At 39.0% G+C, this 16,334-nt stretch overlaps 1 protein-coding gene across 1 annotated transcript in view; it reads left to right on the top strand.

Annotated features, from left to right (window-relative positions):
• The window catches only part of GABRA1 (gamma-aminobutyric acid type A receptor subunit alpha1), a 50,847-nt gene that overhangs the window by 24,871 nt on the left and 9,642 nt on the right, over positions 1-16,334 (top strand). The window contains exons 5-7 of the mRNA XM_016214019.2: positions 1,053-1,273; positions 4,153-4,235; positions 7,214-7,357. Of these exons, the coding sequence (XP_016069505.1) occupies positions 1,053-1,273; positions 4,153-4,235; positions 7,214-7,357 (448 nt within the window). The remainder of the gene's footprint in view (positions 1-1,052; positions 1,274-4,152; positions 4,236-7,213; positions 7,358-16,334) is intronic.

The raw sequence follows: 16,334 nt of genomic DNA on the forward strand, positions 1-16,334 counted from the left end.
ATGTATAAGATTTTAAAAAACAACCACCACCACAGCTTTCTGATGCATCAGGGTTTAGGGGAATTAAGAAAATGTAGCGTGACAATTTCAAGTAAGTCTTCCTTCTCGTTCGGAGCATGCTAAGATTACTGAAGAATGCAGAAATCTTTATTTCAGACCACTGGGTTCCAGATTTAGTGTCAGTGTAGCAAATCCTGCCGGGAAGGTGGCTGTTACCCTGTTCATGTTTAGGAGCTGGTCAGTCACATTGCTTATTTTCAGATTAGCAGATGTTTGTCTCTGGGTACTGCCGTAAGGAAGGCTGTGTTTATTCAAATAAACAGAGTCCCTGGCTGTGAATGACGATGAGCTTCACACATTTCTCCCGTGCACTGTACACACACGCTCACAAGGGCACACTCACACACACCTGCATATTCTATATTCTTTGGGGTTTTTTTGAAAAAGATCCAAATTACCAGGGAAACAGATTCCTTATTTTCATATTCATCTTCATTGCATAGAGTTGAAAGTCTATATATATTATCTATGATAAAAAATGTTTAATTTTGCCAAAAAGTAGGTAGGACTGTCACACCCACATGGGAACCATGGATGACTTGGGATTGAGTGTAAGGTTTTCAGAGACCATGACACTATGCTTTATCTTAATAATTGGAATTGTCTCAATAAAAAAGGTTCTTATATGTAAGAACCTCTAAGATGACTTTCGTTTTTATCTGTAAGATATTCTATCTTTTCAAGTGCTAGTGTAGTGGAGGTGGGGTGGGCGTAGGGTGTTATTTTCCTTTCACTTATCTGAGGAGATAATCATCAGAATTTTTCAGACCAAGAAATATTTCAGGCATTTAAGATATTTCAGAAAATGATTATGCCAACCAGTGATTCACCTGACATCAATATGCACAGGCCACCATGAGTTTACTTCTAGAAACATCACTGAGCTCACATTTTGCTTCTAAAGTTGCAGAAATTATGCATTGTCTGTGCAAGCTATTTGCATTGCAAAATACAGCACAGTAAACTCTCTGCCATTTTCCATAATTACCTAGGAATACACAATCGATGTATTTTTCCGTCAAAGCTGGAAGGACGAAAGGTTAAAATTTAAAGGACCAATGACAGTTCTCCGGTTAAATAACCTAATGGCAAGTAAGATCTGGACTCCGGACACCTTTTTTCACAATGGAAAGAAGTCAGTGGCACATAACATGACCATGCCCAACAAACTCCTGAGGATCACAGAGGATGGCACCTTGCTGTACACCATGAGGTAAGGATTGTTTCTGCGGGGGACTCTTTCTGCCCTCTCTCTCCCACCGGTGGGCAGCCATCAAGCTAACGGGCCATGGTAGGGCCCCCCCGTTTCCTTTTTTCCTTATCGTTCAACTTCAATAATTACTCTACTATGAAAAATAAGCTAGCAAAAACATTACATAAGTGAGTGTCAGAGTGATTGGATAAAATGAAAAAAGTGCTTACAATAATGTATATTAAGGAATTCAATATATTTCTCCCACATGCCCTAATGCAATATGAGGAACTTCATTTCCCTACAGTTAACCTCATATATTCCTGCCTTGCAGGAAGGTCTAGATTAAATTTCTAAAAGCAATCTCAAGGTGTACACCTGAAAATGTTTCTAATTAAAAGGAAGGGAATAAACAAGGGAAATTTCAACACTCTTAAAAATGACAGATTCATGTGGAAATACACATTCTGAAGAGGTATATGAATTCACAAGGATATTGTTAGTTCGATTGAGAATATAGATATTTTAAATTTTACTTAAATTGAAGATTATTATATATTTATGCTTTAAAAACATTTCCCACAATTTGAGATTACCAGAAAGCCTAGCACTTAGATACCAATCACTTGTTTATGGCTGAATGAAGGAAACAGGACTCAAATAAAATTTTAAATATTTTTAAAACTAATAAAGAGCTATTTAAAAATATTTATAATTTATGAGAAATTAAGAATTGTTCAAGACTCATTCTTAAGGGAAGCAATTATTTCATACCCAGTTGACTTGTTAAAATGTTATTTTTATAGACCTGGCCAGCACTTGGCAATTCAGACCATCCAATTATTCCTTTGCTATGAAAAAGTAATGAAGGCAAAATCCTAGACTTGGTGAATTCTGTTTAGCATGGGAATAGAGTAATATTTTGTCTTTGAAGAAAGCTCCCAGAATTCCTAGTTTCTTATACTTAAATATCCTAATGAAAAAGACAGAAAAATATGCTTCAAGAACCACTGTAGATGTTGGACTCAACAAGTAAAATTGTAAAAGGACTTAAAAAATGAAAAATCCAAAAAAGAGAGAGAAAATAGAGCATCACTAGACAGGTGTATTAAGACCTTTCTAGATCATCCAAGCAGGATCTGTTGATATTTGAAATTTCAAATATTCTATCTTATAAAATACCCTACACTTGTTTTTGGTCCTAAGTCAAGCTTCATCCCTCCCAGCTGCTGACTTTCTGGGTAGAGATTTGCATGTACTGAAAAGTTTACCAAGTAATGGTTTCTAATGTATGCAATATCCTTCATAAAAAATTAGCCTGTATCTCCCATCTCCCAAAGTTCTCACCACTTTTGCTAACGTGAACACTTTCCTTAACAGTTTAACTTAAGAATGCAAGTTTAATCATTAATTTACACATTTTATATTTGCTTTTATCAGTATTATAATCATTTAATTATTTCATGGCTATAAAACCATCCTACCACATTTCTTGAGCTACTTAGTAATATTATCGGTGGAAATGGGGTTCTTAGGGTACCACTGGAATAAGAATTTCCAGAGGCCCCATGGGAGGACGAGGTATTGTGGAAAGTTTTATTTCTATGAAATCAAACCCCTGAGTTTCCAAGGTCCCATTTCCCTTTGTTCCCCCAAGGAAGAAGTGTAGCCATGGCTTTAGCAGAGCTAGAATCAGAGTCAGTGTACAGAATTTTGTCAGAATATTGGAGCAGTATCCAGTCCAACAGGCTAGCTTAGTTTGTATTCCCAGTTGCAGTCCATCAGCCCAATGCATGTGGGTCTACAGGGCCACATGGCTACGGAGGAAACACAAGCAAATGCAGGAGAGCCAAGAGAACGAACTCCTTTGTTTGGGGGATTATGTATCCCCAAATTTTCAAAGACTTGCAATGGTCCTACCTACTCTAGCCAATGATCTCTGTTCCCAGTTTTGACTGGCAGGCATCTTCCCTATATCATCCAGACTTTACTGCATCTGCATCTACCTCCCCTTTGTTGGACCCCTTCCCCCAGTGACCTGTAGGGAATGGGCCAGTGGTTCCCTGGGGAGTGTGAAATTGCAGCTTCCTGGTGAAGCTGCCCAGATGGCAATGCCTATAATGTCTGGCCTTCCTTTTGCTCCTGTCCTATTTTTAAAACTAGCTAATTACAATGGTATCATATGGATATATTTTCTAAAGATCATGTGAGGAATTGGGGCATGAATTCCCTCATAATTCCACCAAAAGAGAGTAATTATATATTTCAGTGAATTCCTTTCCTAAGTACTCTTTTTAAAGTGTGAATATAATTCACATTCCCAGAAGACAGGGACTAAAGGGCTTCAATTAGGCAATGCATTTGTAAATAAACCTAAATGGTTGTGATATGGTAAGATCACATATTCACTCTCAAGGACACTTACATTAATCTCAATTACACAAAGCCTGAGTTCACAGTTCCTGCTTCACCTATTCCTTTGTTTTCTGCATTTGGTGCTATTTTAGGGAAGGAGGTAGTGAGAGCTGTACTTAGGAAAGGAGAAATTATCTTCTTTTCCTTTCTATTCATGTCTTCTTCTCAACCAAGGACGAATTAATGTTTTTGTAAGTATTTATTTGCTTACATCCAGTCTTATCCTCAAAGGACTTGCTGTAGCTGGGTGGATTAGCTGATGATACTTGTTTTGGAAAACATTAGCAGTGCTTCTTGCCCATCATATGGAATCAGGTGTCATAGTAAATCATTTGATTGCTAACAGCTCAATATAGTGCTACAGTTTGTGCCTCTTGCTTTGTTAATATATTTGCTATAGTAGATAATATCAGAATCATATGTACCAGGAAGTATCTAATCTATAGGGCTCTTCTTTGTGTCCCATATTTTCCTTAAATGATAAGGCTGACAGTGAGAGCTGAATGTCCGATGCATTTGGAGGATTTCCCTATGGATGCCCATGCCTGCCCACTAAAATTTGGAAGCTGTGAGTAAATTTATTTTAATTTTTTAAATTTTTAATGAGAGGCCTAAGTCTTTAAGCAAGAGATCGCCAATTAGTTATGTCTGTTAGACAGATAAAGAGCATGAAGAAAGTTTAAATAGTGGTTTGCTGCAAGTGCTTCCTACAAGTAATGATCTTTGACTTCACATTTTAATGTTATATTAGGAAAGGGTTACTCCCTACCTTCTGGACTAGAAAGAATGGATTTAACTATTTAGAGGAAAAATTCTATTTTTGTTGAAGTTGTATTCATAGAAAACAACTGGAGTATGGATGCTTACACCTCATAGATAACATTTTCTTTCCCATAAATGGAGATGATTGTGTCTATTTTTCCATCATTACTGACATTTGTTTGACCTTAAGAATAAATCAGCTTCTCAAATGGAAATATTGATAGTTGGCAAATGACGGTAATTAGCTGTTTCTTAATAATTAAGCTTACACCTAAAAGATATAGCCAGGAAAGAATTTACCCTCATCAGAGTCTTAGGAATATTATAGATTCATTTTCATATCACATGAAATTCATGTATTCATTAACGCTTTTGAAGGTCTCTTAGATAAGTCCCTTTCATAATCACTTTCTGGGTTCTGCTGCTAAAGATGAGGGCATACATTAGAGGAGCCTTCAAGAGAAGGGATGCCAGCAGAGTCAGGTTCTCCAGTTTTCCTCTACCCTTCTGCTTCTGACCAGTGTGCATGCAGACAGTGTGTGGGAAGAATATATTCCTGGTTCCCTGCAGGGGAGGCACACACAAGGACTGAGTCAACTCCTGGGCTACCTAACCAGCTTTCTGCTCTCTCTAGACAGGCAGTCTAAGCAACTATTTCGGTGAGGGTAGATGATTCATAGTAAAAAATCGTGGTAGTGTAGGAAGACAACAAAAAAAATAGCAGAGGCCCTTCAGGCTCCCAGCAGCACTAGACGTGGAGAGACAAATGTCTCTCAATGCTTAGATCTCATTCTGTAATGAAACCCAACAATATCCTGCTTCAAAAGCTGTCAGCTAAATAGATCTTTGGTGATAAAGCCCTCCTCCCCATTCTTTCCCTATTTTAATGAATGTTTGATGTCATGGACTATTGTGCTTTCTCCTGATTGCCAGTTTCATCTTTAACAATGATATCATGTGCTATGTGTTAGTTGTATGCCAGGCGGTACAGTAAGCATTTTTATATGCCTAAGCTTAACTAACCCACAAATTAGCCTTATAGGCAGCGATATCATACATCATAGTTTGCCTGGGACAGTACTGATTTATGCCTAATATCCTGATATAACTATTAATAGTGCCCCCCCTTTTTTAAATCCTCACCTGAAGATATTTTTTCCACTGCTTTCCAGAGAGAGTGGAAGGAAGGGGGGGATGAGAGAGAGAAAAACATCGATGTGAGAGAGACACAACGATTGGCAGCCTCCCCCACACACCCTGACCTGTGCCAGGGATCGAGTGAGCAACCGAGGTACACGTCCTTGGCTGGAACCCAACCCTGGACCCTTCAGTCCGAGGGATGATGCTCTAACCACTGAGCAAACCGGCTAGGGCGACAGCATCCCTTTTCTCACAATGTATTATTTTAGATAATAAACTACATGTTTAGTATATTAGGAATGCTTTCAAGCAGTGGGTATAGTTGACAAAAAGCAGGGTTTATATTTTTATATTAGATACATGATGGTAAGTGACGGATGATTGCTGATTAGTTCAGCATCTTACAAGGATGGTATCTCAAGATACCCTTGGATGTCCTGTCTGATCACAAAATGGCTGCTACAGCTCCAGCCACTGCATCTGCTCTCAAGATAGAGAGAAACAGTGAGCACAGGAGAAGGTAGTGGTGCCTGCATCGAAAAGATAAAGGCTTTCCCTAATATCCTAACAGACATCTCACATCTCATTGATAGAGCCGTGTCAGCTTGCCAATGCTACCTGCAAAGGAGGCTGGGAAGAAATGTTTTTAACTAGGCATATTGTCATCCTGGAGAAAACTCAAGTATTTTAGGAGGGATGAAATGAATAGTGAGTAGAAAGCAGACAGTGTCTCATGTAAGAACACTGAAGGTAAACAATCAGTCATCTGTTTTCCACCTCAGGCCCTTGAAGGTGCTCTTTTCTCTCTGCCTGCACCACTCTTCCCTTGTTTCTTAGCACGCTGGCTTTTTAAATTTTTTTTTGTCCACATCTGAGCATAAATATCACCTCCTAGAGGCTTCCCTGATGACCTCATCAAAGTTTGCATTGGTCTTCTTGGTCACCATACACATTTATTTTACACTATTTAACACTGAAATAATTACTAGTTTTAGTTATCGGTTAAGATTTTTCTTGTTTGGAGACCTGGAAACTCCATGGGAACAGGATCTGTTTTGCTCAGCATTTCCTAGCACAGAGCCTAATAACATGCAGGCACTCCATAAATATTCGCTGAGTGATAAAGATTCCAATAATCAGGTTTTAAATGCCCTTTCAGAGTTTAAGTCTCAGAACAGATGACCTCAGAAAAGAGGGTTCAAGACTGTGGGGAATTAAGCAGACACGATGTGACAGTGAGCAGCAGACTCAGACGGCACACACTCAGTGGGACAGAGCCCCGTGACTAGTGAGCATTGCCTGCCATGGGCATGAGAAGACGCAGGGGTGGTGCATGTATTGTACAGTCATTTCCCTGACCTTGCCTAAAGAGCACATTTCGGAGAGGAAGAAACTGAGGCGATAATGCCCTGAAAGTGCTCTGACCCAATTTTTTAAACAAACCTCTTGCCAACATAGCAGAGACCAGAATAAGAGGACTTCACAATAATTTAGTGGAATACTGTGTAATAAATGTTTATGAAGCATCTGAAGTAATTTCATCCATACATTGACAAGAACCAAGCTTGGGAAAGCTAGAAAATATGGAGCTGATAGAAGCAAAGTGGCCTGACACGTGGGCCATTTTCCATTCTCTCCTTTTAGATGCTTACACGAGAGCAGAAGTTGTTTATGAGTGGACCAGGGAGCCAGCGCGCTCCGTGGTGGTAGCAGAAGATGGGTCACGCCTCAACCAGTATGATCTTCTTGGACAAACAGTAGACTCTGGAATTGTTCAGTCCAGCACAGGTAAGTAGCATTTGGTAACTCCAGATATGGAGGCGGGAGCATCAAGGATTTTTGTGAGAATGTGACATTTCAGAAAGTCCTTCAAAAAGCACAAGCAGAGAGGGAGAGAAAACAGCACGACACTGGGGGGTACAGTTGAGCTGAAAACTAGTGTGATGTTTATAGACCTGTGACCTTGGACTTGTCCTTTAATGCCCTTCACCCTATGTTTCTTTGTCTGCAAAATAAATAACTGGTTCTCAGTGATCAGTGTAGCACAGTATTTAGAGATGTGAATTCTTGAGGAAGGATGCCTGGCTTAAATCCTTACTCTTCTACCTGGAGGTCGTTTGTGGTCACCTCACAGGGCTGTTGGAAGGAAAAAACTATATCCATGAAAAATACATATCACGGCTTCTGGCACATAAAAATCTGTTAATAGGCCCTGGCTGGGTAGCTTAGTTTGTTAGAGCATTGTCCCAATACGCCAAGGTTGTGGGTTCAATCCCTGGTCAGGGCACATAGAGGAAGCAAACAATGAATGCATAAGTACGTGGAACAACAAATTCGTTTCTTTCTCTCTCTCTCTCTAAAAATCAATCAATTTTTTTAAAAAAAGGCTCTTAGTAAATTTTAGCTATTAATATCATCTACGCCCCATTTATTGCCATGATTCAATGAATCTTGGTGAATTTGTAGCAGTGACCATTACACACAGGACACCAAAAAGCCAATTCCTTCTACAAATCCATTTGTATCTCTAGCCAAGAATTCTCCTCGGCTAAATCCTACAGAAACATAATCCCATTACTGATCACTCCAGTTTGAAATTAGTAGGTGGAGTGCCTTCCTTCTTAGAGTTATAACTACTTTACCAAATGAAATACTCAGAAGTAGATAAAATAATATTAAGCATCTGTATTCAAAACTTTAAACTTCTGAAGTTGTTTCAAAAAATATGGTTAAGAGTTTAATTATGCAAGTAGCCATTTTGTGACTAACTTATATGTGATCATAGGGCCAGATAATTATAAATAATATTTGGGTTCTAACAATTAGGAAAACTTAACCCCTCCAATCCCAATATTTTTAACTATGTTCAATTACTGAAAACTTAGCAATACTCAACAATTACTTTTATGGCTATTTTTACATTTTTTTAATTAGTTCCTTCATTTTGATTTGTAATTTCTAAAGAAAGACACTTTAGTAATATATAAAGGCAGGAGTGGTTTTTTTCCTCAGAAAACTTTCTTAGATTTCAGACTTTATATTGGGATCCTGATCATTCTAACATGTTTAAGTAATAGGTCAATATCTCTTACTGTGAATATAGGATAATCTCTGCTTAATAGAATCTGTATTTTGCTTAAAGTATCCATGGCTAGTCTAGAAGCTCAAGCATTTATGTTTCTTGTTTGCAAAATGGAGATTGTATCTCAGGTTTGAAAACATTAGAAATGCACATAGAAACAACTGAACATTTTTTTTAAATTAACAAATTAAAAAATGTATGTAGTAGAGTAGAAATGTCTTAGGCTTTGCAGTGAGAAGGGTGTGGACTCGATTCCTGACATGCCCCTTGGAAAAAGCCTTGTGACTTTGTAAAAGCCATTCATCCAATTAGAAACTCTGACCTCTTCTAGGAATTTTGCATTAAAGATGACATAATATAAAACATTGATCACAGTGTTACATGATAAATGCTCAAACTGGTATGTAGCACTTGTTGCCATAGTCCTGAAAATACCACAGAATGTGGAAAACACTGAAAATTTTTCTCCTCACAAGTTGTGTTGGAAAAGATATTAAAATGAGCGCTGTTGACTTATTAAAAATTGGATATTATTATATGCTCGATACTGTGGCAGGCACTAGGGAGTCAGTGATGGACAAGGCAGAGATCTTGCTCTCATGAAGTCTAAGGGAAGACAAACACATAAACTATAACTATCAAAAGGGTCAAAGCGCCATGATTAACATTTTTGTGAGGGCAGAGACCACATTTGTTTTCTGTGTACTTATTATTTACTACAGTAGCTGAAACAGAGGAAGCACTAAATAAAGAAAAACAAACGAATCTAGCCTAGGATAATCAAGGAAGGATTACTGCAGGTTTTGACTTTCATTTTATTAATCTGTATAGTTGGGAGCCAAACAGTCACTCTTCTAGACCCAGGGCATTCAGAATAATAGACATGGAACTTTTCCTCGAGAAATTCCCCTCTATTATCATTAGAATGGTGGTTGAAGGATTTCGGGGAAATGGTAATTCAAGTGCAGTAGCACACATGCAATAGAAGATATACAAGCCGCAAATGTAACTCAGAAGGAGTGCCCTCGTTCTAGCTCCAGCCCCAGTGACTTTGACATGTCACTGTCTGCCTTTTCTATGTCCCGGTTCTCACGTCTGCAAAATGAGTGGCTTAGTCTGATGAACCTGGAGACTCGCTTCCTAAGGATTCAGCCTACCTACATTCTAGTGGCTCGGAAAAGATACACAGTCACAAACGGGCAATGGGTGAGAGACAGTGCCCCAGCTCACCAACCCCAAGCTGGGTGGACCTCGTAAGTTAGGTCCCTTAAAAGTCGTCATTCTGTGCTACCGCCGGCAAGTTTATCTGTACAAAATCAAGTTTTCCGTGTCATTCCAGAATGAATATTCGGGGGAGGGGTTTGAGGATGATAATGACCAGATCCTCAAGTGGGGGAGCTCAGTATGCTGCATGTTTCAGCGCCACAGTAAGACACTGAACTACACTTCCTCTGGGTCTACTCTCACTCATCAGAAATCCACCTTGATATCTTTCTGTGGGAAGAAACAAAGATCTTTGTTGAAATCCCATATTTCACATCTCCCTGTGGAGCCCTGAAAACATCAAGATAAATGACAGTTAGTGCGATTACCTCCATTTGTGCCAGGAGACTAGGAGTGACGGCAGGCAAGGGCACACACGTGGAGAATGATTAAATAAAGAGCCCTTCTTCCACCTTAAAATCTCGGTGGGGAGGGAGTCCATTCAGATCACCGCTTAGAAGGTTAGGTTAAAAGTGGTGGCCCCGCTTGCCTGCAGTCAATACTCATGTGGGCACACACTCACACGCACTACCCGCAACCTCCTGAGGGCCAAAACCCAAGTCTGTGACATAGGAGCTACATATATGAGGCTCAGTCCAACACTTGGATTTTTTAATTCAGCAAAAACACATTAGAGGCACAATCCCTTCCCTGGAGTCTGCCATCAGATTTAGGGGGAAGAAAATGAGTTGGAGACTTTGTTAAACTTACTCAACTGGCAGAGCAAAACCTTTCAAGGCACACAGTTGGCTTTCAAATCCAGTACAATTCTCTGTCGTCCATTCATTTATTCACGTATCCCTTCCCTTATCTGCTCATCCACTACGCTTGGGCCTTGAGAAGAACATACAGTTCCTGTCCTCAAGCAGCTCATAGTTGAGTGATGTAGGCATTATAAGTATCCCCATTTTACAGATGGGACATAACTGAGGCCCACAGAGGCACAACAATTTTTCCAGGATCACACAGCGAGTGGCAGAGGAATTGAACCTGGGGGGCTAGCCGCATACATGTGCTATCAACTACATGACACACTGGTAACAGGCAAGACAGGCATGTGTGGAAATGTAACAACGTGAGGAAGCACAGAGTTTAAGAGTGTGGACTCTGAGGTTGTACTCTGAGGGCTTAAATGCTGTTTTTACCCCTCAAAAGCTGTGTGACCTTTGGCATTTCTCTGTTTATCTTTTGCATTTTTTGGAGATAATTAGAGAATGTAATTCATGAGCTACTGTGAGACTGAAATGAAAAAAAATGCATGCAAACTGATTAGTCGAGTGTCTGACAGGTAAAAATTATACAATAAAAAACAGCTATTACTATTAATGATGGAGTTAGTGCAAGAGAGCCACATGATGACATAAGAAAGGCCATTTCTGCTTGACTTACTGGGGAGGCAATGTGGAAGAGACGCCAGGCATTGCCTGGTCCCATTCTACTGTGACTATGCTTCCTAAGTAATTCTTTAAGGACAAACACCAACCCCTCCATCAACGCTATTTTTGATACCCCATGTAAAAATTATAACAGTGATTAAAGAACATAAAAATATGACCTATATAGATAAGTAAAATAATGAAGTTGCCATTAGTCATCAGAATAACTTCATGGTCAGAAGAGAATAAGAATGAAATAATATTTAATGCTTTTTTAAAAACACACAGCGACTGCAAAGTCTTCGTACTCACCTAAGTCAACAGACAGATAGGACCAAAGGAAATGTAGGTTAGTTTTGCTGAACAGAAATGTCTTTTCTTTTTGAGTGACTACTGTTTATCCTTAGAACATATGACCAAGAGAAACTGTGGGACCCTCTTTCCAAGAGACAGTCTCCTCTGGATGAGTTGATTTAAGGATAACCCTACGCAGTCAAAATAGACGAGGAACTGAGCTGTCTTCCCTGACCAGGGAGCAACAATGGTGATGAACATTCATCAGAGGAACCTCAGGGCTCCCACTCACATGACATCCAGAGAAATAATTATAACCATAAAATAGGAAAACTAGGGGCTGGGGAGGGGAGACTTCTATGCATGACATCCAGAGAAATAATTATAACCATAAAATAGGAAAACTAGGGGCTGGGGAGGGGAGACTTCTATAGTTATCTGGTCAACCTGTTAATATTTCAGATGAGAAGACAGGTCCAGAGAGGCTAAGTGGCCTAAAGCTATGACCATTGTTTCCTTATTTCTATTTCAGAACTTTTTGAAGCAGGTATTAAAATACCAACCACTCCATCAATGATATTTCATTCCTCTTAAAAAGGTAGCATTTACAGAAAAAAAGAACTTTAGACCATTTGGAAGGAAAACTATAAGCTGTGCATGGAATCAGCGCTCGCCACAGCTTCGCTGAGCAAGTGAATGGCTTCTCTCTCGAGCTGGAGAGGGCACGTGCCTACTCCTCCTGTCTTTACACTGTGACTCTGCATGTGACTCCCCACATATAAAAAGTACACTCACTTCTGTCACTTAGTTTCATCCTCACAGCATCCCAGGAATAATGAAGGGAAACACTATCATTTTAATTGAGCAAATGAGAAAAATAAAGTTAAAGAGGTCAAGCAAGGTATTTACCTTTCACATAATGAACGTCTGAGAAAGCAAAGGAAGGAAGCCGGGCCTAAACGAATGCTTAAATCTGCTTTACAGAATTAAACCCCTGCTTCTTTCCTTCTACTCCCCTTAATTCTGTATTGTAATGTGTCAGGAATATTGCCACATCTAACTTACAAGCTTCCCTCAGGGCTACCTGATGTACAAGAATATCTGAATTACAATTCTTCTAGGCTGCTGAGTTAGAGGAAAAGAATTCGACATGCTTAGAGCATAAGCACTTGATGTCTAGACATATTCTTTTAATCCAATTTAGGAGACCAATTTTTCTGTTGTGTTTTTCCTTCACTTTAAAATTATGACAACATGATTTTGACTTTGCTGCCTTTCTCTCTCCTTACTCAAACATTTTGTGCCAAAGTTTAGGAAGATGATTTTAAAAGATTTGAAACTCTCCAATCTAATTTTCTAGTAAGGAAGTGGTTTATAAAACAAATATAATTTCAAATAATTGCTCTTCTGACCACCAAAGTCATAGTTTTTGAAGAATCTTCCAAAGAGTCACACTGTGAACAACAAAAGATGATAATGATATTACATGTAGACACTCATCTTTCTGACATTATATGAAAGGTGGAATTTTTTTTCTTTGTGCTGATGACATTTTACAGGCCCCAAATGAATGAATGGTTAAGAATAATAATACATACTCCTGGGAAGGTGAAATGTAACACAACTATGTCCATGCAAGGCTACATTTTAGCAGAGTCCTGACAAAATTAATTTTCTGCACTTTTCTCAAATGTGAAACACTTCTTTCAGATGACCTTGGAGACATCGCCCAAGGTATCTACAGAAAAGGAAAAGAAATTACAGGTGACCCTTGAATAGCACAGGGGTTAGGGCCATCGACCCTGCACTCAATTGAAAATCCACATATAACTTTGACTCCCCCAGAAACTTAACTACTAATAGCATACTGTTGACTGGAAGCCTTGCTGGTAACATAAACAGTCAGTGAACACATACTTTGTATATTACAGATATTATATACTGTATTCTTATAATAAAGTAAGCTAGAGAAAAGAAAATGTTATTAAGAGAATCACGAGAGAAAATACATTTACAGTATGTATTGAAAAATACCCACATATAAATGGACCTGCTCAGTTCAAACCCATTTTGTTCAAAGGTCAACTGTAGTTAATATTTTATTTACCCTTCAAAGAAGAGCCGCGTATGGGTGTCAATTGGAGTGAGAGCCCTTAAGCCTCAGTATACCCCTTTTCACCACATGCAGGTATTAAATACTTCAAAGGTGCAAGGTCACGCTCTATCCGAAGAACAGTCCCTCTTCTCAGTTAGCTTTCACTTTGGTGAAATTAAAAGTGAGAGATATTATTATAAATAAAAAAAGAAGCTACAAATAAATTTGCAGCTACTTAGTGTTGATCAGGGAATGGCAGATGCTATCATTAATAACAGTGCTGAAAGCATACATGAGGGTATGGATGATTTCCTACTACAGAGAGTAAATGCATTTCTTCTACCAATACTTCTACCAATTCCAGCTGGAAAGAAGAGAGCAAAAAAGGTCAAAGGAACTAACATTTATTTTAAAACTCTTCATTTTTTTCTCTCTTTCTTCTGTAAAACTCTTAGATAGCATGATCTTAAGCAGAGGTCTAATTCTTTATTATCCCCACAATATACTTCTCACTGTTTGATAGATGAGGAAACTCAGGATCAGAGAGTTTGCATTGCCCAAGGCCACACAGTAAGAAAATAGCACATCTGCATTTTGAAAACAAATTCATTTGCTTCCAAAGCTAACTCTCCTCTACAGCACATTTCTTCCTGTTCCACTATGGGCTGAGAACCCATAGATGAACAAAACAGTCACCAGTAGAAGATGTCAAGTAGACAGGTGGGTCCAGATACTGAGATATGAAAATGTATGGTGAGACACGAGACATGGTACCGAAATATACAGAGTTATGAGTCTTGAATACAGGTTAGGGAGTTTCCTTGTTAGTATCTAACACTGGAGACATTGTTGATTGTCACATTAGGGAGAGTTTGCTGATGGACAGAGGTCAGCCAGGTATGAGGCTAAATATCCTGCGATACACAGGACAGCGCACCCCCCCCCCCACTGAAAAACAACAACAATTACCTGGTATGAAATATCAGTAGTGCTGAGGTTGGGAGACCCTGATGTAGATAAGGGGAATCCATTAAGGTATTTACATATGATTTGAAAAGATCACTCTGACATCAAAATTTAGGAAAAAGATGGAGTTAGGATGGGACTGGAGACAAAAAAGACAGTTAATAGATTGTTAGAAGAATCTACAAAGGAGATAAGAGCAGTGACCATAAGATAAGAGACTGACTGAGAGATACTGCCCAGGTAAAATTAAAACTGTGATGATCAATTGATTCCTTGTTCTCTCTTTCCAAAGTCCTACTTCACATTCAAGGATTAATACCTGGATGTTAGCCTGGAATAGACCCATGACAGAGTAATTAATTAAGAGAGGGACACAGAGTAGAGAAGCAGTACCTCTATATATTAGGCAATATTTTTTATGAGAAAGGTTAACTAATGCCAGTTAACATATTCAGTGGGTGGTGTTAGTAAAAAAATCAATATCCATGAGATAGATGTCTTGTAAATATTTGGAAACACAGGTCGTGATTTTGAGAGCAATGTCACTTAGAGATGTAGACTTGGCATCCATCTGGATAAAAATGACACTAGCAGAGGTGAGAAGGAAAATTTCTTATTAGAGTCAAAAAATGGGAAAGAAAGCTGAAGCTAAAACTACGTCAGGAACCTCTACTTTGCAAAAGATGAAGATTACTGCCTGACAGAAAAAAAAACCTCAATAAATAGTCTCAGACTGAAATAATCAATGACTTATCAAAATAATCTAAAAATGAGAGCTAAGGAGAGAATATTAGTCAAGAGTGTGCTATCAAGATGGTAGAGGCAGTCAGCACTGCTTAATTCTTAATGCTGCAAAGAAGGTGAGCAGCCAGCGTGATGACTGAGGTCCTCTTTAAAGACTGATGTCTTCGGTTATGGATATTAAGAAGTTGTGAGCAGTTTTAGCCAAATTATTGGGCCTGAAGCTGGTTGGCTATCTTTGGAGACATAAATCCCAGGTTGTGTAGAAAAAAGTTTGGAGTTGAAGGAAAGGTATGTAGAGAAATGTGAGAGTGGTGTTTTCTTAGCAAGAATATACCTATCTCTCTCCTACCCACTTACAGATAGCTAAGCATATTTTACAGTGAATACAGCTAGAAACTTCTAACATTTGTAATTGAAAAAAACATGTCCCTTTTTAAAACTTCTTCCTGCAATTTGGGCTGTGTATCTCCTGCTCTGGACCTCTACGTGAAATCACACTTTGGAGCATATAAAGACTATGCAGCTAGTCCACTGCTTCCCAGAGCTGGCTAGGAATTGGGACAAGTTCAAAAGTTGGCCCCATCTCAAAGAATAGCTTGCATATCTACGTGGTATCTGAAGAAATCATGTCTCAAAACCTTCCCAGGTGAATTCAAAATGTATTTTGAGAAACACTGGACTCTATCCCATTGTTTTCATTTTGAAGATCAGGCTAAGCTAAATGACTTACCCAAAGTCCGAGAGCTCCTGAAAGGAAGGGCTTGAGCTAAAATTCAGCTCCGTTGACTTGGCCTCCAAAGCTCCTCATTAGATAGCCTGATCTTTCCTGCAGTGTCCACACTGGGGATGTGCTCTGTTCTAATCCACTGGTGTGTGTCATCAGGATCTGCACATTGCCTTCGTGGCCACTAAAGACAATCTGTAAGTACACGCTCAGAGACGTCT

The sequence above is a fragment of the Miniopterus natalensis genome, chromosome 4 (assembly GCF_054644295.1).
Source record: "Miniopterus natalensis isolate mMinNat1 chromosome 4, mMinNat1.hap1, whole genome shotgun sequence".
Lineage (NCBI taxonomy): Eukaryota > Metazoa > Chordata > Mammalia > Chiroptera > Miniopteridae > Miniopterus > Miniopterus natalensis.